Source organism: Balearica regulorum, chromosome 2 (genome assembly GCF_011004875.1).
Source record: "Balearica regulorum gibbericeps isolate bBalReg1 chromosome 2, bBalReg1.pri, whole genome shotgun sequence".
In the NCBI taxonomy this organism is placed as follows: Eukaryota; Metazoa; Chordata; class Aves; order Gruiformes; family Gruidae; genus Balearica; species Balearica regulorum.
In genome coordinates, this window is record NC_046185.1 from 67,277,102 (window position 1) to 67,301,320 (window position 24,219).

Genomic DNA, 24,219 nt, shown 5'->3' on the forward strand with positions numbered 1-24,219 from the left:
GCAACACTCAACTGTGATATCTTTTCTGAGTAGCAGCCCGAGGCATTTGTTCAGTGTTGACATGAAAGGAAGGACATTATCAGATGACTCTCAGACACCATTTCTAAGGATTTCTTTAATAATTGATTTTCCACATTCTGACCAATCCTCACGGTCTTAGAGAAGACTGAAGTCTCTTCAGTTCATGCCTTTCAGTCTTCCTTGTTGCGTAATTTCTAAAAAAGTTTGGCATATCTTTGAATGCTGTCCATGGACAAGATTGGCACTTCCTTTCTTTTCTCCTAACCGCTGTCTGTTTGGTTGCCGACATCACTGCTGCTCCAGCATCCACTGTCAGAAGCACCTGTCAAGGTGCCGTGAGGGCTGGCTGCTCCCTAAGGGATGGAGGCTCCCCATGGTGTCCATCAGGGCCTTCCAACCAAGGCCTGTCCCACCATCAAAGCCAGGAGCAGGGCAGGTGGGGTGCACTGGGCACAGCCCCAGCCCTGGGCATTGGGCATCTCCCTGGGGATCGTACATGGCCACACTCTGCCTTCTCTCTCCATCTTGCATCTATAGCCTGGGCACATCTTGTCCCCCTCCACCATTTCTGGTACATAACTTCCTTTCTGAACATGATGCAAAGACCATTGTCCAAATCTTGTATCTTCCTCATTTTGTAACCTCTTCTGACATCACCAGCATTTGTGCTTCACAGAAATCATAGCTAATAACTTCTCTTTCTTGCCCATTTGTCTGAATGGGTAACTTGTTGTGCCACCTCTATGGGCACCTCTATGCCCAGCCTTTTCCCATTAAGCCCATGTAATTGTAATAATCCTTGCCTATCAAGTCTTTATTCTTATCAATCCTCTCTCCTCTTCCCATATCTTTCACTCTTTCTCCTACAGCCATCATTCATTTTCTTCACGTTGGCCTTTATGGATGAAATGCATTGCCTGAAATCATGCCCTGGTCACTCACCAATTTCTCCTGCACAAAAATCTTGTTAGTTATAAGCAGAGCTACAGGTGGCTGGGAGGTTTATAGAAGTATGAAAGTAAATAAATATAGTGATGATTTAGTCAAACCCAAAAGTTTATGATTTATCACATGATTTATACAGCTGAATCTGTGCAAGATATCTGTCTTGCTAGGCTGTGACTAGATCTTATTTAGATGCTTGGAAATCATAAAACATGAGGTGGGAGCTGGTTTCTGCACAGCTTACCTCATTTTGCTATGTGATTAGTCCTACAGTTTAGCTCAATATATTGCTATAAATGACTTCTTTTTCATCTAATTATATTTGGTTTGGTGTCTTTTTTGTGTTATTGGAAAGAAAATCCTAACTGACTAACAGACATGCTTTTCTTCTCTGTCTAATGTAGCAGTAGCATATTAGTCTGTGCTCTGAACATTCACCACCATGAAATGGAATATTTTTTTAGATGAGGCACAGCAGATTTCCCTTTATAAATCCAGTTTTCATTTGATTATAATTTTTGGTGCAATCATGTAGATAACACAATTGATAAATTTTCTAAAATCTTGACATCTATATGAGTACAAGTGGTAGCAGACTGCATATCAGTAAACTAAATTAAATGCTTACTAAGAGAAGTTACAAACATACTTTAAAACTTCCTTCAAAGCAGCTCATAATTTCTTTTGTGAAAGTTTGATGCTATATAACAGTCTTTCCAAACACATATCACATGGATTTACTGCATCCCTAAAATTCCACTGAAATCCCCTCAATGCATTCCCTTTTTATACCTGCATGGAATGTATCAAGTTGAAGGCATATATAGGAAGCAAATCTCTGCCTGTAGTTTTTTGTTATAATAAAGTGTCCGTTATTCCCATTTACCTCTCAACCTGCAACATGAGTTGGCTATTTACATATTGGAAACAGCTGAAATAAGTTGAGAGAAGAGGATTGAAAACAAGCAAAGATCTAAATCAAAACCCAACAGATTTTAAGTTTTCTTTTTCTAGTCCATTAACAACTTCATAACCATGTTACTAATTGTATAGTTGCAAAACATATATGTCACCTTATATTAATCTTACATATTCCCCTGAGTGTTTCAACATCTGTACAGAAAATGGTGTCTTCTCTGTGTTAGTATTATGTTGTATATCACTGTCACTGAAAACTTGTCACAAAAACTCTGTATTTTTTTCCAAATAATTTATTAAAATGATATTGTGCCATCAAATGACCCCTATAAACCTCGTACGGGAAAATGGCCCAATAAATAATAGTTTATGAAAACATTTCTTGAGAGGAGAAGTAATCTAACCTAGATAATACATCTTGAACTGATGAATGTAAGGATTTATGTGGAAAATACTCCAATATGTTATTATGAGGGCTAAGACAGTAAGTAGAGAAAAATGGAATTGCATTTCTTCTTTCCATATTTTTTTATGTCTTAATCTACATCGCTGCATATAGAAAAAGGCTGTATATCTCAAGTAATATTTGGGTGAGGAAACTACAGATGTTTAAAAATACAGGAATTACTTTAATATTTATTAAAGGCTCAGTCATGCAAGGTGCAGAGTGCTCTCAATTTACTATCTGTTCATCAGGAATTGGTTGTTTTCAGCACTTCTTGAGAACCATCAGAACTGTATAATAATTAAACCCTAGCAATACAGCTCTACATACCTGTTTAACGGAAGAGTTCTTTCTCATGAGCCAAATACAGACTTGGTGACATGGCAGAGAGTTTAAAGGTATTATGCACTGCAATATTCATTCATTCTTCATGATGCTAGCACGCACTTCAAAATTGTTTAATATATTTGGTAGTAAGTGGTGTATTATTTGGGGACAGTGACCTACCCTACATTTATTGCTGCCGATTTATGGCTAGGAAAGCAGAGAAAATATCAGTTTGAAGGTTTGCTTCGCAGTCACACCTTATAAGTATCATGGTAGTAATTGATAATATCTTTAAAACCAGTAGTGTGACTGAGATAATCATCTCTGGCATAATGAGGTGGGAGAAGAGGTCAGTTTCTGGAAAGAGGACATGCCCCTTGCAGCAACACTCCAGGGGCACCAAGTTCCAAGAGGTCATATGGAAAAGAGGAGTTTCTTTATTGTTTCTTTGTTGTTTTCATCTAGTCAAGTCACAATCTCCAGACAGAGGTCAGTGTGCTTAGCTTAGATATTCTAGCTTCAGCAAATATCCCATCTTCTGAATCTTTGAACATGATGTTCAACTAGCTTAGTTTTAGTTCGGGAAATAAAGTGGAACGGTTTCTCCATCTAGAGAAAACCTGTGATGGCAAACTACAATGTTGTGACTCTCCATCGCTCTCTTGCCAAATGATACATACACCAGCATGTGAAAAACATGTTGGGGAAGACTTTTAAGCCCTGAAATGCCTGTAGTGGAGACTGGGAGATGTAACAGAAACTTTCCAAGGATGGAGAGGAATGTGGGAAACCTAGTCTCTTTCTCACTGAGGTGATTGGCCAGGAAAGACCTACTGTAGGCAAAATTCGGGCAAAAAGCCTGTTCTCAGAAAACAACCGGTTTGTTTGGGAGGGAAACATAAAGACAACTAGTCAAGTGCTTAATTCCTTATTATATTTCACTTAACTTTGGCGTTAATGGAGTACTACAAGTCAGGCCTTCAGAATCTGGCCCAGTGTTTTGAAAATTGCATTGCCTGAAGTTAAATGTATTTTGAGGAATCAAAGCAAAAATGCCATTGAAAAGGCTGAAGACTGGGAGGGGTGAGCTCACACCTTCACCACTCCAGTAATTTGACTGGAGAGTGTTTCATGCTAGGTAAATTGGGGACCAGCTAGCCATATTGCAGCCAGATTCACAGCGGTAGCAGGCTGCTGGAAGGAAAGAACACTGGAAAGTGAACTCAGATCTACATGGAGATAATGGGATACATGTGAACAGTTTGGGGGATTTTATCAGTGTACTTTCATGTCAAGCTTTTAATTAAATCTGCCAATTTTATTTTTTCTGAATGCGCTTTTGCTGTTTACCTTGGTGACTTTCCTTCCCTGTTTCAGTGTGTGTACTTTGTTCATCTGTTTTCTTCTGAAATCTTTGAGAAATATTGTCCATCTATTTTTCTCTAGCGGCCTTTTTAGAGATAATCCACCTCACCTCTTTAAATGCTTTTCCTTTTTGCATCTTTCACATCTGTACATTTTCCTGATATCTCCATATAGGGGTTTCCCCCCTTTTTCCTGTCTTTTCTACAACATTCTCCCCTTTCCCTGTATTCCTCACTTCATCCCCAAGCTCTTTTTCTTACATCTGCCCTCTGCCCCCTCTGCCGTTCCTGGGCTGGATCACTGGATCTCCATCTCTTCTCTCTACTAACACAGGCTGACTTTGGTGGGAAAGCGATGCTTTTTCTTTTTTCTTTTTTCTTTTTTTTTTTTTTACTAGTAAGACATTGTTCTTGTCTCCTGTTGGGTGACAGAAGGACCAGGCAAACCTCTTTTCCATTATCCTCCACGAGGGCCTTTTGCCCTATGTGGTCCGGGTGTGGTGAGCTCAGATAGCCTGCTGATGCTTTCATTGCATGGGCCACAGGGAGGGGATGTACCTTTCATTCCCTCCCCTACACAGAGCCCTACCACAGCGTCAAGATGATGAGAATCACTGCAGCAGAAGGATGAAGCCTTAGGGCGGGAGGGGGGGAATAAATAATGAATTGTTGTCAACCCTCCCTTACTGCATTAGGCTGCCAGATGATTGCTTATTCCTTGCTCCCACCCACGCGCTTCATGCCACCACCAGCATTCTTGGTCCTTTGTGGCTGATGTTGTGGGCTACTCAGCTGATGAGTCAGCTCTGCTAACCAGTGCTTTCCCAGCTCCCCATGGCAGGGATAGCTTTGGCGTAACAGTTTCAGCCAGGATTATCTGCATGGTAGGGGGAGGGGGCGCTTGGGCACATTAGCTGATTTATTTAGAAGTTTACCATTTTGCATATAAAGAGCAGGTTTCCAGCGGTGTGCAATTCAGCTTGTCTTGTTCTCTTTGTATACGCTCTGATGCAGGGAGTTCTGAAACTACACCCTGTATACCATCTGTTAGTATGGGAGCGTGGAATTAATGGGAAATTCAAACTTTGAATAGGTCAGGAAATTCAAAGTTTTTTTCTCACAGCAATTAACTACATGTTGGTCTCAGATGGTATTTTAGCTCATTGGGTTAACGTACAAAACGAATCTTGCGCCACAGCTGAACTTGGCACAGAGACCGAGTGGGAGAAGAGACAATCAGAGCTTCAAAATACCTTTGTGCCTCCTCAATGCCGGGCAGGCCTGGGCCTCTTTAGCGCTTCCCAGGGGTCAGAACACTCTCCAGGACTGGCGCATCCAGCGTCTCACAACTCGTGTCAACTGGGGAACATCTGGGCAGTGGAAAATACATCAGGCATAAGAATGTTCCAGCTGCCCCGTTCCCAGCCTGCCCCATCCTGCCTTGACTCCATCGACTCCCGGCTGCGTTGCCTTAGCCAGGGCATTATGGTTAGGCACTCCAGTTCCTTTTCTTGTCCTGCACATCAGGCAAAGGCCATACCATGCTAGGACAGGTTGTATGGAGCACCACGCGCAGAAGGCTCAGTCACAACAACTTGCTTTAAACATTTCTGCAGCTGCACTATTTGCTGTCTTCTTTAATCTGCCTTCTACTTGAGTAGAGCCAGGTATCCTTCAGCAGTCCTAGCCAAGGTAGAACTTCATTTACATTGCAGTAACAGAACACTTTTTCCCCCACTTCCAGACAAAACCTGGCTGGAAAGCACTGGGCCATGGTAGAAAGGTAGCTGAGCATCAAGTATGTACAGCATGTTGGGGCAGCAGGAAGAGAGTGAGGGTAGAAGGGTTTTTTTGAGCATGATTTCCTATAGTTTTTCTAACCGTGTTACTCAGAAATCCTTAAAGCTCGATTGTAATTACTGTAATTTCTCACAGGACTTAAAGTTATTTCTATTGAAAGAATACCTCTTAGTAGCTGTTTAAAGTCAATTTATTTATTAAATAACGATTTATATTACACTAATCTGAAATCGTTTGATTTTTGGAGTATAAGTGAGTTGGATTACATTTCTCTGGATAATTTTCAAATGAAATAAACTTCACAAAATGACTAAAAAATTAGCATAAAGGCACATTTGCAGGTAATCCAAATTACTGTCTGCATGTTCTCATATATATAGGTGGTGTACAGATCTTTGACTGTCAGGCGCAAGTTTTTAGAGCTGTGGAGGGAATGAGGAAAGCTTGCAGTAATTATTTGAAAATTGGCACAACAGAGGTCATTGTTTATCCTGATTTCACTATACTAAATTAGTGACTGATGCTTTCTCTAGACTGGCAGGTCCAATGGCACTTAGGCATTAGATACCTTCTGGCATCTCCTTAGAAAATGGAGCAATTGACCACACTATCTTTGAGTAGAAGAGGTCATATTCTTGAAAAAAGACTGCAAAGGTTTTATTTTCATGTGCTAAGGAATATAAAAAGGAGTCTCGGTAAGGCAAGGCTTTTTTTAGGTACCAGCTCTGTGGCCAGACTGTCGTGCAGAACGACGCTGAGCAGCAAGTATTCTAGCAGCTGTTTACTCTGAAATACCCACACATAAACTCATTCCTGCTGTTCCCAATGATTTTTTTTGCCAGCTGCCTACAGAAGGACAGTGTAATTTGTTTGTAAAGGTAAAGTAGCACAACAGTATTCTCATGTCTCTCTTTCCATAACTGGAAAGGAAAAATTGCTGTGTTAATTAAATACTTGCATTATCATCCAACGCTCTTTCACTTCAGATTAACTTCTTGTGGTTTAGCCAAAGTTCACAAGGAGGGACAAAGTCACATCTTTTTGTTTAGGTGGGAGCTGACCTGCCTCGCTGCCCTGACTTCCCATCCACGGAACAAGCCAGGCTCTGACAGTGAGGTCCATCAGCAGCTACCCCACAATGCGCCGTCCAGTTTCCAGCCTAATTCCCATCCATAAATATAGGTGAGACCTGGAGCAAAGACGAGGCTGATTTTGGGGTGTCATTAGTTTCATATCAAAACTAGACCGCGAGGTCATCATTTGTGCAAACTGCAGTGCAGATGGGAGAGGACTTCTCCCACTGCTTGAGCCAGATGAAGATAGACATCAAGGTCCAGCCTGAATATCACTTTGAATGAAGCCAAAGGCACTTCAGAACCTGTGGGTGCGTTTCTAGAGTCCCTGGAGCAGTCTGTAGCATGTGTGGGAGCACCTGAACAAGCTTTCACCTGGCTAGCATGGCTAATAATAGCAAGGAGCTCGTGGGACAGTGTGCAAATGAGTCATGTTGGCCCACGCTGTGAGTCCTCAACGGGCTTAGTGCTCTGCCTTCATTGCTATTGTTACTTATTTAAGATGGATTATAAAGCTGGTTGGGGCAAGCATGTTTCTGCTGCCTTTAAACGAAGTGTGTCTGTATACTAATCCTCATAAAATGTCAATGAGCAATACATCCAGCTTCATTTTTTAAATTGTAGGCTCCAAAGTAATTTAACAGTTTTTGAAAACTTTATTTCAGGTAATTAGTGCAAATAATTCATGATGGAACAACAACAACGGTTGCTTTCATAGTGCTAATTGCTTGCGAAACCCCCCCTTCATCAGGCAGAGTTGACATACCATAAGAGAAAAAAGATTTTTAACTTTTTTCTTTAAATTCCCACCCAAAGGCCATTCCAGCTACCCCCTACAAGGCATGTCCACAGAAGAGATTAGTATGTTGGTCATGTGTGGGGACACCGTTGGCTGAAATATAAAATAGGCTTTTCTATCCTAGCTCTAACGAGTACTTGTTGTATCTTCATAGTATTTCTTCAGAATAAATTTTTGATAGTAAGCTGTTTCCTGATCTACCATTTCTGTATTGTTGGTGTTTCTAACACTGCAGCAGGGCAGCGTTTAATTCAGGGCAATCGTATCTGTTGTTTATTGAATCGAATGTTTGTTTTACTGTTTACCATGGCTTTTAAATATATTAATTAGCATAATTCACAGTAGCACATGGTTGGCAGACATGGACCTTTAAGATAATAAAAAGGAACAGGCTGAATAAATATTTGAAAAAGGTGCCAGTATAGTTTAAAAGAATTGTAAAGCTGTTTATCTTAACTTTTTATTTAATTCTACTCAGGCAACATGACTCCATCCAGATAAAACTCCAAGCTATAGATTTCTTCCCTGCTCCAACCGAAATAAAACAGTCCCACAACACGTTTGGGGGAAGCCCGTGCGATTACGTGCGTGTGCCTTCTATCTGCGTGGGTCGAAAGGATGGGCTGCCTCTTTAAAAGGTTTCCGTGAACCTGTATTGTTATAGTAAGCTCTGGTAGGCGAGGGGTTGCGTGACTGCAGCAGACTCATTTGTGACCTCAGAAAAGTGGTTATGAAAGTGATCTCTTGATCAGAGGACTAGAGCTCTGCTGCCTGCCAGACCAGCAAGGCAGAAATGAGCCTCCTCCCTGCAAATCTGCCCCGGCAGGAGAAAAAATGTTCCTCTTTTGGATGCAGCGTTCATAGACGAAGTCTTTAACGATTCCTCTGAAAAATACTCGGCTGAAAATGAAGCAGGGTCTAGAGTAGTCATTTTTCCCAGTTAACTGTCACATTTTTTAAGAATATGTGCAAAAGCATCTTCGCTTTTGCCTATTGCAATTTGCAATGTTAATCTTCTGCCTTAAACCTATGCATATTTTCCTTAGCGTAGTGCGAATAAGTTTTGTTCCAGTGGTTATTAGGCTGACTCTGGCAGCAAGTCGCAGTGTATATCCAATTAAGATCATATTATAACTGATGAAAAACTGAAATAAACTGATGTTTATGTCACATAATAGGTGTAAACCAGATCTGATCAGTCAGTAGGTAAGAAATCACCAGAAGACCTTCACAGCATAAGAAGCACTAGAAGTGCCTAATTCTCTTTATACACACTATTCACCTCGTATTGATCACTCAGTGAAACTTGTAATTAACTATAATTGCCTTGAAAGTTGAGGCTGCAATCCTGTATGTTTCATGAGTGGAAGACAAGTTTCTTGTCCTTATCCCATAAGGAATACTCGTTTTTCTTTGGTAGCTTGCTATGAGTCAAGGTAGCAGGCACCTTCACAGGACTCAGACTTGCCTGTTCAAGTCAATGACACATATACAGAAGAGTTGAAACTGGAGAAAAGGTTATATTTTATTAGCTAGAACTTTGTTTCTGAAATACAGAACATTGGTTGTTCCTTGTCTTTACACGGGACCAGACTGATAAGAACTCTGTGGCTGCCTTTTAATTTTATCATTATATCTAAGTAGTCTCTGTTTTTAAAAAGTAAAAAGCAAATCAAAGCAGGGCCACAATTTACATTCTCAGAGCTTTCAAATACCCTCTACCCATCCTGCCTTTTTAAAATATAGTATTTTTCATTATGTTTAGAAACGTTGAAAGTCCTAATTCTGGTTGTTGACCTAGGGACTGCGGCATTTTTTAAAAATTCAATTTCTCTAGTGCCAAGGGGGTCAGAACATGTAAGCCTACTGCTGGCCTGCTTAGGGTCTTTAGGTTCTGCTTGGGATCTTTTTTTCTGAGCATGGAACCTGGCTGTGAAAAAAGGCAAAGCAAAACAGTTGTGAGGAAGTGAAAAATGAAAGTTCTTGTAGTAATTGAACACATCATGTGCATGCGTTTTCTAATTCTGCAGAAGGTTCCTGTTCTGCAAAGCAATTTATTTTTGGACAAACCATAATATCTTCCCTGCAGGCCCTCTGACTTACAAGGGATTCCAGTTGGGAGCAAGGTCCATCTGTTTGGATAGCTTTTCAGGACTAGTCTTTAAATGCATCATTAAAAAAGTAATGTGTATGAAAACACATTAAACATATCCAGGGATATTAACATTATCAATTTAGGGTTCTGGTAGTACAATTTTTGACTTCTGTTGTTGGCTTGTACTTCATTCTATTTAGGTAAGATTTTCGTGTTACTGGTTTTCTTCAGCATTCTAAAAAGTTCTGGACTACAGTTCAGCGTTTTAAAATTATCCTGAAAATTGATTCTGAAATTTTTTTTTTTAAAACTTTAAGATACTGTTCCCGATGTTTCATTTGCCCGTATCTTGTCTTGTCACGTTCTTTTACTTCCTGAAGTAGAAAAAGTCAAAGCTCAAGGACCTCCTCTCAGGCATATTTTTCCCATAGCTCGTTAGGTTCATTTAACCTCTCGAGGCAGCTCTTCATACAGTTAATCTCATCATGGCAGTCCCCACATGTAGCAGAAAAGACCAAAGCCAAGTAGCTCTGCCTTAGAAAAAGAGTGCCACGTTCTGGGGGGGGGGGGGTGTGTGTGTATTTATGGGTGATTGTGCAGCAGTGTACTGTGGTGTCCATCTGACTCAAAGGGAGGGATTCTTGCACTGTCAAGTGTGTTTGCTTATTTAAAATACACTGGAAAGCAAATGTGGCTGTGTCTTTAATATTGGGTAGAGTATAGCTGCTATGTAAAGTAGATATTAAAGAATTGCTCTTTACGATATTTCTAACTCTGAATCTGATGAAGCCAGATTTGGTTTTCTGGGTAACATATGCACATCCTGTGCACTAAGGTCTGAGCGTGAATATTTTAGATGCAATGTTTATTTCATCTTAAAGGTTTCCTTTATCCTCTCCAGATCGTGTGCTTTGGCTATTTTTAAACAGTCTCTTGGGTGATATACTGGCCTACTGACACATGCTCTTTCAACTCTCTTCTAAGAGATACTGACTTAAATTCCCTCTTGGAGCTAGCAGGTATGAATTTGGCCCGTGCCTTTCCATGCAGAATGGTGCAAATGAAATTATAAAGGGACAGGAATGTTATAAAAGCAGTAGAAATTGAGGAGTGGAAGCTCAGGAGATAGTCTGTTTGACATACAGGCCTGGAAAAGAGGTTATCAAATCCAAAAAGGGAAGCAAAGATCATGTAAATCTCACATAAGTCAGTCATTGTCAGGTTGATTCAATCAGGAAGAGGGAGAGAAGCTTTCTCGTACACTTTCCTAGTTGTGGTTATTTTCACGCTTGGTCTTTGATTTGATTTCATTCTTCAGGAATTGATTTACTAAATGTTCTAAACTGTAGATCTAAATTGAAGAGGGTAAAATGTTGCACATCTTCTGCAGCCAAGAAAGATTAAAATTGTTCTGATTGATAGTCTCAAGATAAATCTGTTATCAGGACTTCATTGCATTTCTTCTGTAAGATGCAATTCTTACAGTCTTCTTTTTTGAAGTGGGGAAAATTCCAGTAGACTGTAGTTGCTTATTTATGCACACACATAACTTTTCTCTTAGCTGTCTTTTCAGTAAAAATGGATTTTGGTCTCATTAGTTATGTTTCTGAAAAATTTTTCAGACTCAAATTTATTTCAATAGGCTGTTTATCATAAAAGATTTTTTTGTTTGTTTGTTTGGATACAATGATTAGCCACAAGCTGGTCTTTCATCATATGCTTAAATTTAGTCACACACAGGCTTTCTCATAAGGTTCCAATTTTTCTTATCGTCACTTCTGTGATATACTTTGTTTCACGTCACAGATGCTGCTCTTGCTCATCTGTTGTTTATTTTCTGTCTGCAACAAATTTCGTGGACAAGGGCATGGCATTGCAGTGAGAATATAACAACGTAAGAAATACACTACTGTGTCACACTAGTGGCCCATCTAGTCTGGTATTCTCATCTCCAAAATTGCTTTCTTTTGTCAACTTGAAAGTATTCTAGTACTGGTGTCACTGAGCACTTCACTGTCCCCGTATTGTGGGGTTGGGTGAACAGTTCTGCATTCAGTTTACCCATTGCCTTTACAAGTTTGGAAACCTCTGTTACATCTCCTCTTGTCCTTCCCTCCTCAGTAAACAGTCACAGCCATTTTAGCCCCTCCTCAAAGGGCAGCTGCCTCTGCTGTGGGCCCCAATGTCCATTGTTGTATCATTTTCATTGAGAGAATCAAACCAGTGAAAAACTAGCCTCGGGACAATGAAATAATATGACCCATATCAGAAGAGGGCTACATTCTTGGACCACAGAGAGACGAAGTGCTGGGAATTCAGAGGATATAGAGAACCTAAATTTTATTTTTCCCTGTACAGATTTTTTTAACATATCTGGACAAGGGAAAAGATGAACAACTATTCAGCCAACAAGCCATCATGAAGGACACTTGGAAGAACTATAAAACTCTGCAAGTTGTTTTGATAAGCCATCTGCACCATAGATCCTAGAATCAATGTGTCCTGGTGTGCTATTCCTCTAAATATGTACGTATATCATGACTGGTGGGATTTGCTGGGATCCCACTCAAGCAGTCAGGATGTGGCAGGTCAAAACACACTGCAGTACGCTTGAGGCTAATGTGGATTAGTTTGGTGAAGTCTGAATCCCTCTACATTGGCTTAACATGCAGTGTTTCAGACTGTAGTACAGAGGAAAATGGAAACTGGAGTAAAACAAACAGAAAACTACATTGATTGTACATTCTGAGGTCCTTAACTCCGGAACTAACCAATGTTAAGCAGGTTTTCTAAATATAGAATAGTTCTCTTAATTTTTTTTTCTACACTAAACTTATGCTGTAGATCTTGATTCTGATTAATGGACATGTAATTTATAAGCTCATGACTTAAAGGGCAAGGAATTTGTTGGAATCATCTTAGTTTTTATGAGGGGTGTGGGTATTGATTTGAAAGAGGACTAAGTGGCTTGCAGATTTCTTACTCAAGGTTGCCAATAACTCAGACTTGCAATCCATTTTGTAGTTTGACAGAATAACCCGTTTGTATTTACCTTTTATGGATTTATTCCAAAGAGTGTGCAAGCAAATACACACTCAAACAAGCTAATATGTATTACAGCTTAATCAAGCTAAGAATGGAATAATACAGGGATAAAATTAAGGCCCCAGGACTGAATCTATAAGTCAATAGGTTCCCATTATCAAATCATCATATTTAAAGTAGTAGGTAATCAAATGGAATTACAAAGATGCAACAGAAGAAAATTACGTGGGATAGGTCATATCTTGGGGTAATTTAGGAGGACTGCATGTCTTTGGCAGTCTTATAGCCAATATAGTCCACCAGATGAACTGATAACTCAAATATTTACTCACAGCGATGCAAACAGATCTCTAAAATATCTTCTTTGCCAACATGCAATGTAGGGTTGTCTGTTGGGGACATCATCTGTTAAGTCATATGAAGAGAGAAAGGTTGAAACAGTAAGCTGCAGAGGGGAAATGTGCTTTCTAGACAAGTCCTTTCAAGTCTGTTGCTTGTATAGGTAGCACACAATTCAGTTTCACATGGAGGCACAGCTTTTGTTTGGATCTGTGATCCCTCAGAAGTTATGGGATAAGAGAGATGTTACAGTCCCAGATTACATAAAAACGTGATATACAAGTGTGGTTTCTTGTGAGCCAGTTGTGTGAGTTACAGATAGAATAAACCATCAAAAAACATTACAAGAATAGCTAATAACTTAATTCACACATTCTCTATATACACACACTTTTCATGACAGCCACTTAACCATTCTCAGCACTTCTTAGAGTATTCTACACATTTTACAGACCAAGAATTGTGGAAACAGAAAGTGTCCAGCCAGAATTTATCCTAATGTGCATTCACCTACATCCATAAGCAGCTCGTACCTTACAAAATTAATCCTGTTTGTAATTAAACAGTGAAAGTTTTCCTGGAGGGAATGTGAAATATCCATTATGGGGGATACTCAACAAAACCCCTGAGCAACCTGCCTAACTGAAGTTAGGTTTGTTTTGATCAGGGTGGGGTAGACCAGATGACCTTCAAAGGTTCCTTCCAATCTGTAACTTCCTAAGATTCCAAGATTCCCTATCCCAACTCAATAAATAGGCCTGGGTTCCCCACAGGTAAAATAGTTTCCTAAAGCTTTGCAGAACTCCTCGCACTGCAGCACAACTGCACTGAACGTGAGCAAGTAATTGTTTTCAGCTCCTCAGCTTGCCTCATCTAAATTGTATTCCCTAAAGGCACACAGACCTCTTTCTCACATGCAGGAAAAAACCACCCTGATTTCGTCAGCACCCCAAGACCTCCTCAGTTTGTGTTTCTTCTCTTTAACCCACACCTGACTCTGATGCTGCCTTTTCGGGACTCCCTGGTACTGCCCGCCCTGGTGTGATGCCACCTCCATCCCAAAGACTTGGTCGGTCCATCATGACCTCCTACCCTGAACTGATTCTTGACACAACCTTGTTCAACAGTTAGGTCAAGGGGGAGAAGATTGGACTGGGAAGTGGAGGACAGCGTACCAGGACTTGCCCAAGGCAAAGAGGCTTGCCATTTTCCCTTTCTCACCTGCTGGAAACCCTCTCTGAGATCTCATCCTTAATATCTGATCACCACTAAATCTTCTAATGAGCCAGATCTTTTGGGTCTGATGTAGAAAAACTATAGGAATATGAGCTTTCTCCCTAATTTCTGTTTTTCTGTAGAAATAATTTCCATGTGTAGTCTTACACACATAGGCAGCAGCGGCAGCCGGATCACTGTTTTAGAAAGTTTATCTCATCTGCAGTAATTTCTAAAAACACAAAACCGTCCAATGGAATATAACAAAACCAACCATTTTGACGATCGCTCTGGCAGCATTTTTTACGGTTTGGAAAAGGATTTGACTTCAGGGAAACACTCCTCACCTCTCACACTGCGGGTTTTCTCCCCTCTCCCTGCTGTACGAGACTTATTTTCTGTTCCTTTCCTTTAAGCCCCTTTGCTTTTTTTCAGGCAACTTCCAGATATCTGATACAGTATATAATGAGGAATTAGGTTCCATTACACGAAGGCTTAACCTTCTCAAAAAGCATTCAGCGCTTGCCAGGAGTCATCAATATTTAACAGCTGTTGTTATTATGAAATACTTCATAGGGTAATGTGGCTCGTCTGCTCGCACGCAAGGGTTTGAACGGGCGCCAGGCCCCTGTCAGAGCTGCCGGCAGATTGACAGGCGGCAAGGGTTGCGTGACAGCGGGGCTGGGGTTAGTCAGCAGTCTGCCTCCTCCGCAGCAGGGACTTCTCCTCCCTTCGCCTCCCCTTCAAAAGGGCTCCGCCGGACGGGGGGGGGGCACGGGCTGGGGTCTCGGGGGGGCGAGGTGGCTCCACGCAAAGGCCGCGGGGAGAGGAGGGCTGCTGGGCCTGGGCAGTGGCACCTCTTTGATGCCCCTCTCGTGCGTGGGGAAACGTGGATGAGGCTCGCTGGGAAAGGGGAAACGCGGTTCTGAAAGAAAGAGGGGACGGGATCTGGAAAGCAAACAGTTCGGGTTGTACCTTAAATAAATGTCATGCCGTACTTGAGAAACTTCAAAGGGCAGTCAGATTTCAAAGCATCTCTTAAGAAGAAGCAGACTGAGAAAACCGCTAAGTTGGGAAGACAAACTTTGCATTACTGCTAGCATAATTTCATCTGGCGTTCTGGTAGCCTCTGCAGCAGGACCAAGCACCGTACATCTTTTATTCAGAGGGTGAATTTTGGTGCTGATTTCTTTCCTGAAGTGACTGTGCAACCTGTATATTGTGGTACTTGAGAGCACAAACATCCCTTTCATATTGTTCGGCAATGTACAATGACTGTTCTTTATGTTGTATATAGTTTAATTTCAGCATGCATCTAATGAGCCCTGTCCTTATTGTCACTCGGTGTTCTCTGTAATGCAGCAAGAGGAAACAGACTATTTCAGTTCATGGCTGTAGGTTTGTTAAGCAGAATTGCTCATACCGAGTGTTTCCTAGTTGTTTTGTTTTGTTTTCTTAGCATTCAGGGTAACACGCATAGCTGATTCTTCCTGAAGCTCAAAGATCCAGGAAGAAAGACCCTGTTTTCACTTCCTTTCCACTAGCAGTTACCAGAAGTAAGACTTATATTCATAAAGCAGTATCTCTGAACCTGCAAGCTAGATTCGGGTATTTTCATCTGCCCATTTTAAGAAACAATTTATTCCCTGGGCATCACTGGAGACAAATGGTCTCAGAGTACTCCTCGTAGAAAGGCATGAAACTGATACGCTTGTATCATACCGAGTCTGAAGAAGACAGTACTGTCCCCTTCTTACACCTCAAATGAACCCAGGCCGGGTGTTCAGATAAGAAACAGCATCCCTTCACACCTCATTTCTTGCCTGTGCTGTTGCTTAATGCAGGTAGCCTGGGCAGTGGAAGGTCCTTGGGGTGGCTGGGGTACAGTTGAACCATGCGTTAGTTTGTTACAGAGCTTAGCTTGGCAGGTAATTTTGCTAATTATTTTCTGAAGAAAGAAGGTTGTGCTTGTGCGGAAAGAGGTACAGAAACACTCAGGAGAATGTAATCCCATGGGTTTAAAAAGTACAGTTTTATGACAGTCCTGCAAGTTCCATCCCTCTGAACTAAAGAATATTCTGCAACAAATAAATGTTCTGTTATTTCTGGGGGAAAGGGAACGGCTGGTTTCATGATGTGTCTATAGACTTTAAAGTGTCAGGCAGCTTTTCTCTTCCTTACAACATTCCAGATTTGATTTTCAAGCCAAGGGGTTTGCAAATGCAGATAGCCATGCTCGTATCAGAACTGGAGGCTCAAAAGAGATCTCAGCTTTTTACAGTGTTCTGGGGTGAGACAGTGCAGCTGTGAAGGGCCCAGCAGCACTGTCTGAGACAGTCCCATACTCTATTCAGCTAAACTTACCATCCCTTTTGTGGACTTTTTCCCCCCGCATTAATTAGCTGTCAATATTAACTCTACGTTATTTTTTTGGCTTCCACTCCTTTCACCGCTTTCAGATCAGATCTTTGACCTTTCCTTCAGGAAATCGCATTGGCCATCTTTCTTCACTTTTTCTCCCTCCTTTTCCTCCTCCTAGCCCCCTTCCCCTCTGCCCTGTATATTTCCACAGTGTTGTCCTTCTGTAGGACCCAGCATTTCCAAACTTGTGGGCTTTTAATGTTGCCTGGGATTGCACCATGCTCACTAGATCGCATGACCTCGCAAAATTGTCAGTCCTGGTACTTGTATATCTTGTATTTATCACCCTATGGTATCAATACACTCATTCATCTTCTTTGGCAGAACAGCTCCATCTTCTGTTTTATTTCGTGTTCCGGAACTGCAGGCTAGATAAGTCGTGCTCAGAAAAAGGTCTCTGCTGTCCCTGCTTCCCATCCCTTCAGCTTGCCAGTTTTGAACCTAGTAGGTGAGCACTCAACGCTGAATTGCTGACAATCTAGTCCAAAGAGTTGCCTCTCCCACAGAAAGCAGTCCAGGGCTCCATAAAGCTGAAACTTTCCAGTTTTTTTACAGCCAGCAGCATTCATCAGACTGCCTGCAATATCAGTTTTTTTCTTGCCCCATTCTTGATATATGGGAACTCCAGCAGCCAGAAGTTTTCCCCGCAGGTCACTGAGTCATCCTTTGCTGTTTGTTATTTTTTATCTTTCCACAGTCTGCTCGTCCCTGCCTACTAGAGACAGTACTCCTGCATTTTCCAATTTTTCATTTGTTTTCGGCATCGTAGGCTTCACTTTTGCTCCAGAGGGCCACCAGTTTATGTGACGTCTGAGCTTGATCACAGCTGTCTTGGCATCAGGGCCCTTGCTCTCAAGCCACCCATCATAACCAATACTTACTTTCCTTCAGTTCTCCCTCTTGATTCTTGGTGGTGACAGGGGTATCGTTAGGCTGCTCTGTTTTCTTTTCCCTATTTTTCTGTCTAGTCAGGTAACATCTTGCAATTTTTCCCTCCTCGCCCTGTCATGTCTTCCTTTTGCTCCTCATTCATTTTAGGGATCCGCGTGGTTTTCTGCCTGTCTTGCTCTGCTTTCTCCAGGTGACAGTCTATCACCAGCAGTTGTATCTCTTCTGAGCTGTCACTGCAGCATCAGCCAAGCCCCGGGTGGATTAATCGAGTATTTCCAGCAGAAGGAGACAGAACAAGTGTGAACGGTGAGCGACGGCTTGGCTGCCTCAGGTGCGAGGAACAAACACCCCTGTCTCCGAGGAGCTCTTGCTTCTTGGCACGAAGGGTGTCATTTGTCTTTGAGGGTGCAATGAGTCTCCTTGCAGTCCGGGCCAGTGAGTAGGGTATGTTATGAAACGGATGTGTGTGGCCTAACATACGGGTAATTCTAGCTGGCAAAATAACATTAAAATACTTTCCATTTGGAGATGGAATTTATAGTAGCCAGACAAGCTGCGGAACAAACATCTCTTGTGCTTCTGCTGCTGTGTTTGTGTGAGCCTGAAGGCTAACAAACAGGCAGGGAGCTCTGGCCCACTCAGTCGGGTAAAATAATAGTTTCCACTAACGATGAAGCTCGAACTGGTGGAATTTTCACAACGCCAAAAGAACATATCAAAAAAACAAACCTTCGTTTCCTCTCACCCCTCCCTGTCTGTCCTTTAACCTGCAGAAAGACTGCAAACCACTGTGTCAGTAACTACAAAAATATCTTTTCTGAGGGGGGAACTCTTGAAGAGGCCATTGGAATAGGGGCTAGCCTTTAAAAATTATTGTCATGAGTGTCCATATGTCTGTTCTTATGGACAGGCATAGCAGAAGGCTTGGCTGGTCGGGGTGGGGGTAGGGAGGGAAGTGACCTCTTCCAATTAGTTCAAAATGTATACAAAAATGAAAATGCAGATTGAAGAATGTGTGTATCCTGTTCATAGCAGCCTAGCTTACAAGTCTGAAATCACAAAATTGTTTTGGCTGGAAAACATGGGTAGGGATCTGTTTTAGGCAGCTTGGGATTTTCCTGATGTGTTTTCCTGTGCCCAGGGGAGGGATTTATTACATCTAATTATACATTTGAGATGAGTGCTTTGGGGTAATGACCGACATTATCACTGGCGGCAAATATTTACAATGTAAGCTAAAAAACATGAAGAATATTCAGTCAGTGTGGTTCTGCATTGCCATCATCTGTTGTAAATCACTGATGTATCTTGCAACTGTCCCTCGCTAGGTTGTTATATTGATAAAGGGCTCTTGCACAACCCTTTGGAAAGGAAGTGACTCCATTTCGATCATATTCTCGGTCATTTCCCACAAATATTATTCAAGCCATTTAAAAATGTAGACTTTTTTCATAATTTGGTATCTTACTAAAAATTTAAATCCCATTGTCATGACTTTTAGCAACAAGCTCAGAAGCATTAGAGGCTTGCTGGCTGTCTCCTCTTCTTATTCTGATTTGGTATAAACTATTCCTGTCCATCTCAACTTTTTTTTTTTTTTTTTTATTAACCATCTCTGACTATGGCTGCTTCAGTTCTCCTTTAGCTGGAAGGGACAATGTGTGTCAAATGTCCAAGCTGATCTGATCTCACTGATGTGCGCTCTCCTCTCTCATTCTCTCCCTTGGAAGGAGAACAAACAGAAAACTGAATCTCTGTTTGCTACCAGGATATTTGTATGACCCATCTCTGGGATGCAGCAGTAAGAGTGAAGCTGAGTCCTTAATTTTTACTGACCAAATGATACAGACAGGTTCCTGTCATACTCCCTAGGTGATGCAGAAGCCCAGTGTATCAAGTGATGTCAGCCTTCTCAGAAATTCTTTCATTATCACCAGAAATGGGATTGTATTTCAGGGATTTTTCTGTGGGATATTTCAATAGGAAGACTTTAATCTGAGTATTCAAAGATATTTCAGATCAAGGGATGATAACTCATGCACAGGAGAGCACTTACCAGTTTTGACTCCCATGAAGGTTTTCATTATTATTAGGATAAATATATGAAATTTTAATCTATAGTGACAGATTTTCATGAATTTCACATAGTAAATGACCTGCTAAACACAAACTTTAAACCTCTGTTTAAAAATGAAGCAGTTTAAGAATATTCCCTTGAATCTTACAGTCAGGCTCAGGCTTGTAGAACTGAAGAGGATAAAGAGAGACTGAAAATGATCTGATGCCAGGAAGGTCAGCACTGAAAATAAGAAACTTATTTCAGTCCCTTGTCTTCTGAGCTATGTAGGCATTTCTTTATATTGTCATAATACATATTTTTATAAACAAAACAACTTGCTAACTTTCTTTTGTTTCTTTCCTGTGGGTTTCAGTTATTGCTTTATGTAGAGTACACTAATGGAAAAAATATGTTCAATAAAAAATGTGATAGATATTTCATATAAAAAACATCTGGACTGCCAAATATGTATCTATCTCCCTCACAGCAAAAGAAAGTTGTCAGTAACTGAGATCCAGACCACAAAGACAGTAACTCCCAATTAAATCAATGCATGTTAAGTGCCTAAATAGGAATTTTAGTTGAGCAGTCCTAATTGTTATGATTTGTAAATTGATAATAACTCTTTCCAACAGCCATTCAAGAAAAGCACTTTAAGAAGCAAGTTGGCCAAACAATAAAAGAAGACAATGTATCTAACAAGACTGCTGTACAAGAAGGTGGACTTCTACTAGAAGTGAGTGAAAAAACACTGTCTTTTCTGGCTCTAACTTACTCGGATTGATGATATATTTGGGTTAATGCTTCGTGGCAACTTTGAACAAATGGTTGGTTTTGGTGTGAGTCATTCAAGAATCACACTTGTGTACAAGAGCAGTACTGGCAATCGCGATACTCCTGGTCTGTCTCCCTTTGGGCAATTGTACCCGCACCCTTACATCCTTGAAATTACCAGTGACCTCCAGTGGGCCAGTTCACAGTTTTTTTTCTCTTGGAGTGACAGCAGAGGTTTATTTTACTTGGCCTGTATTTTGATGGTGCCAACAGGAGCGTGCCTGGTTTCTGATCTGAGTTGAGATTATTCTGGGATATTTTAATTTATCCTACTTCCTCAACTCTGTGCTCTGAGGGAAGCCGTGTGTGCAGAAGTTATTCCTTCTATGTATTTTTATCCCCTTTAGGATGACTTTATATTGGCAGAGCAGCATAAAGGGGCCATGCATCCATTAATCTGGATGAAGAATTAGTGCTGCTGTGAACTACTGAACCAGCTAGAGCACAGCGGTCCATCGCAGATACATCTGCATTTCAAACACATGATGTAATAATGCCTTTTATACACTGAGGTCCTTGGAAATTCCTGTGTGATTAAGACTACATATGTATAGTTGTTTTGGATAGGATAATATTCATGGTATAAAAATTGTGTTTTAAAGACAGCTCTGAGATACATGTAAATGTAAATTAAATAGTAGCCTCCAGCAAATAAACGCTGTATGCTATTAAAGAAAATGACATTTTATCACAGGATCTGATATCATAAGTCATTCAAGTCTATGGAATAGAAACTGACACCCTGCCTTCCTTCCTCTTAATACTTTAGAAGAGTTTAATTTTGTAATTCAAAGCAAGTAACATAGAGGTATCTATCTGATTAGTTAGTGCTAGTGCCAAAATAAGATGTTTGGCTGTCAGGTATTATTTGCAATCATTTCCATTCTCAATGAATAGGGAGTGCAGGGCGTACAATAAATGATAAATGTGGTGAGTATATAATTGTCATTTTTAACGAGGCTCTCCTATCTTTAGTCTGTGTTTTGTTGGGTGTATATTGCATGCCTACAAGTATAATCATTAACGATCTTCAAACAGTAGTTCTACTGCTACGAGCACATGGAGAGAACACTGATACGTAATTTCAGGTAGGTTACAAGAGACTAATATTACTGAACATGCTAATGGTCTGCTTACTACAGGGTATGTAGGAGTCACATTCCTTTTGAATATATGGGAGATATTTTATCCTGGATTATACTTAATTTAGATCATTAACTGGATGATTAAGTGCATGTTAATATGAATGTATTCGCCAGACTTCATTTATGGGCTTGTCTGACCTGGAATAAGAGGGTGAATTTTCCTTAGGGCTTGCCGGGAATGCTCCCTGGGAAGTGAGTTTGGCTTGGATGCTCATTCAGTGGCCATGGCATGTGAAGAAAAGTGGGGCTTTTGTTCAACCAAATTCCCCATATTGGTTATTAGAGACTGTGGAGTTTTAACTAAATAATGACATCTGTGATTCCTTCCAAGGAGAAGCAAACAGTCTTGCTGGTGGTTGCTGTGCTTTTTTATATTAACTTGTGAATCTGGCCACTTTATTGGTTCTCAAAAGTTTTTTTTCTGCTGTCAAAAGCCGCTTTCCTTCTTGTGACACCACCTTGCACTGTGCAGCCTCTCCTAGATGCTTTATATAATAGAAACCAGAATAATCGGAATCACCAAAATATGTGTGAATAATACTGTCTCTGTCTGCAATGTTAATGGAAGCCCGGGGATAATCGCATTTTTCTTCCTAGTGGGTATGATCACTGTGTTCTATGTATAGGTAAAAATATGGAATAACAAGAATCCTAATTACTGGTAAATGATGTATCAGTCTTGGAACAATGCAGTACTTCCCCTTTCAGCTTGAAAGAAAACAATGGAATTAGGCTGTCTTCAAAGTATGTTTAAAATGGTTTTTTATTTCTAAAGGCCTCTGCCACAACATGTGGTTTTTATTTAAGATTTTATAGGGATTTTTTACAGCTATAATCAAATAGCTTTCATCAGCAATAATAAAATAAACAATGATACCAGTTTATCAAAGATTTTTTTTAGTGGAGCACAGCAGGTATCTAAATAAATAATTTCTTCCAGTGTTTTAAGATCACTTCTTTTGGATAAGAGAGTCTTTTCTTGCTATCTGTGTTTCCCTTTGGAGGAAAGACAGACAAAGCTCCAAGAACCAATTTTATTAATGCTTTTTTGGAGTATACCCCATTCTTGCAATCTTTGCTCTCCTTGGAGACTTCAGACTCCAACTGCTTGACTGCAGTAATGATTTTTAACTCTGCACTTTAAAAAAATATTTTCCAAGACAGGTGGTATTGCAACCCTTCTGCCACATGCCTTCTGGCAGAAAAAGGCCACATGCAGTTTCTGAAGCTTGTTACTGAATACTTAAAGAACACTGGGCCAAACCCATAACCAGAAAAGTGGGAAAATAAATTCTATTGGCAGTCAGTAAATCCAGATAGAATTTATGGGGTGATGGGGTGGAGAGAAACACAATAAAATGGTGACTTGGAAAAATAAGAATGAATCACTGGTGGGTATCTAGGCAATAGCCTTGATTGCAATAATCATCTCATGGCTGTTAGCCACCTCCTACTCTTCCCCCTAGCTATGCTGTACTCACAGTCTCAAGTCCAGACTCAGTCTACACTGCTGTGCAGATAATTTCTCATCCCAAATGCATGTATAATATCCACATGTTATACTATGCTATCTGAAGAATTAAATGTCCATTGTCAAGAGGAAGGCCCTTTCTGAGCGTGTTTTCTCAACGACATGCAGCCAGGCAGTGGTCCCATCGTCACTGACATTGCTGCTTAAGTAATCATCACCCATATACTAAGCAGCACCCTGCTAAAATTGTCACTTGGACTTTATTGACCACCTCGTAGTTGATCCTGCAGTTTTTTTGCTCGTTATGGAAGAATCACTGATCAAATTTCTGTCTCAACTCTTGCTGCTGAAGGAGATGTCTTGATGAGCTTGCTTTCCTTCTTTGTTTTGTCAGTTGGTCTTCTGTCCCACTGTTGTAGGCTGCAGCATAGGATTTATGATATCTCTGTCTCCAGATGTACTAGACATAATTCTTTTCAGGTGTGAAAATAGTGGTTTATGTGCAAAATGTCACAAAAATTAAAATGAAATCCGAGTGACCCAGGCAGCTCCAAAACAGATGCTAATGGCGTAAGACTGCCTGGTTCTGTCATGCCCCATCTTGCTGATGAATACGGATAAAGACCAGACCTGGCTTGTTTTGTCATTTCTGTGCTCACTGGCAGCTCACACTCTTTCAGGGAAGGTCCATGTTGTTTTCAGGATGTTCCAAGCCACTCTTTTGCCCAGTTCACAGATAGATTCCCACGAGTCCTCCACTCTTAAGGCTTCAGGGCACAAAAATCACATTTCTGTGGTTTTGTCTCATGTTTTTTCTTTATGACTGCACTGAAGATGCCAGTCATCATACTATCCTGATATTTCTTATTCAGTGACACTGTACATGTACTCTTCCTGAGCAGAGATAGTTAGCTGTGCATGCCCAAGTTACCTTTCTCCTGCTGAAAACAAATCATGACATATGGCTGAATAACAAGGTATTGGGTTTGGTTGCTATTTCACTACCAAAGCC

At 40.8% G+C, this 24,219-nt stretch overlaps 1 protein-coding gene and 1 long non-coding RNA gene across 5 annotated transcripts in view; one reads left to right on the plus strand and one right to left on the minus strand.

Annotated features, from left to right (window-relative positions):
• Window positions 1-24,219, plus strand: part of AHRR (aryl hydrocarbon receptor repressor) — a 93,895-nt gene that overhangs the window by 39,095 nt on the left and 30,581 nt on the right. For all 4 annotated transcript variants that reach the window (XM_075744625.1, XM_075744624.1, XM_075744623.1 and 1 more), the window contains one exon: window positions 20,393-20,493. In XM_075744625.1, coding sequence (XP_075600740.1) covers window positions 20,393-20,493 — 101 coding nt within the window. The remainder of the gene's footprint in view (window positions 1-20,392; window positions 20,494-24,219) is intronic.
• LOC142600736 (uncharacterized) lies at window positions 11,571-14,757 on the minus strand. The gene is made up of 3 exons (XR_012834297.1): window positions 14,734-14,757; window positions 13,165-13,237; window positions 11,571-11,628 (listed from the first exon to the last, which is right to left on the minus strand). It is a non-coding gene; the product is annotated as an uncharacterized LOC142600736 (long non-coding RNA).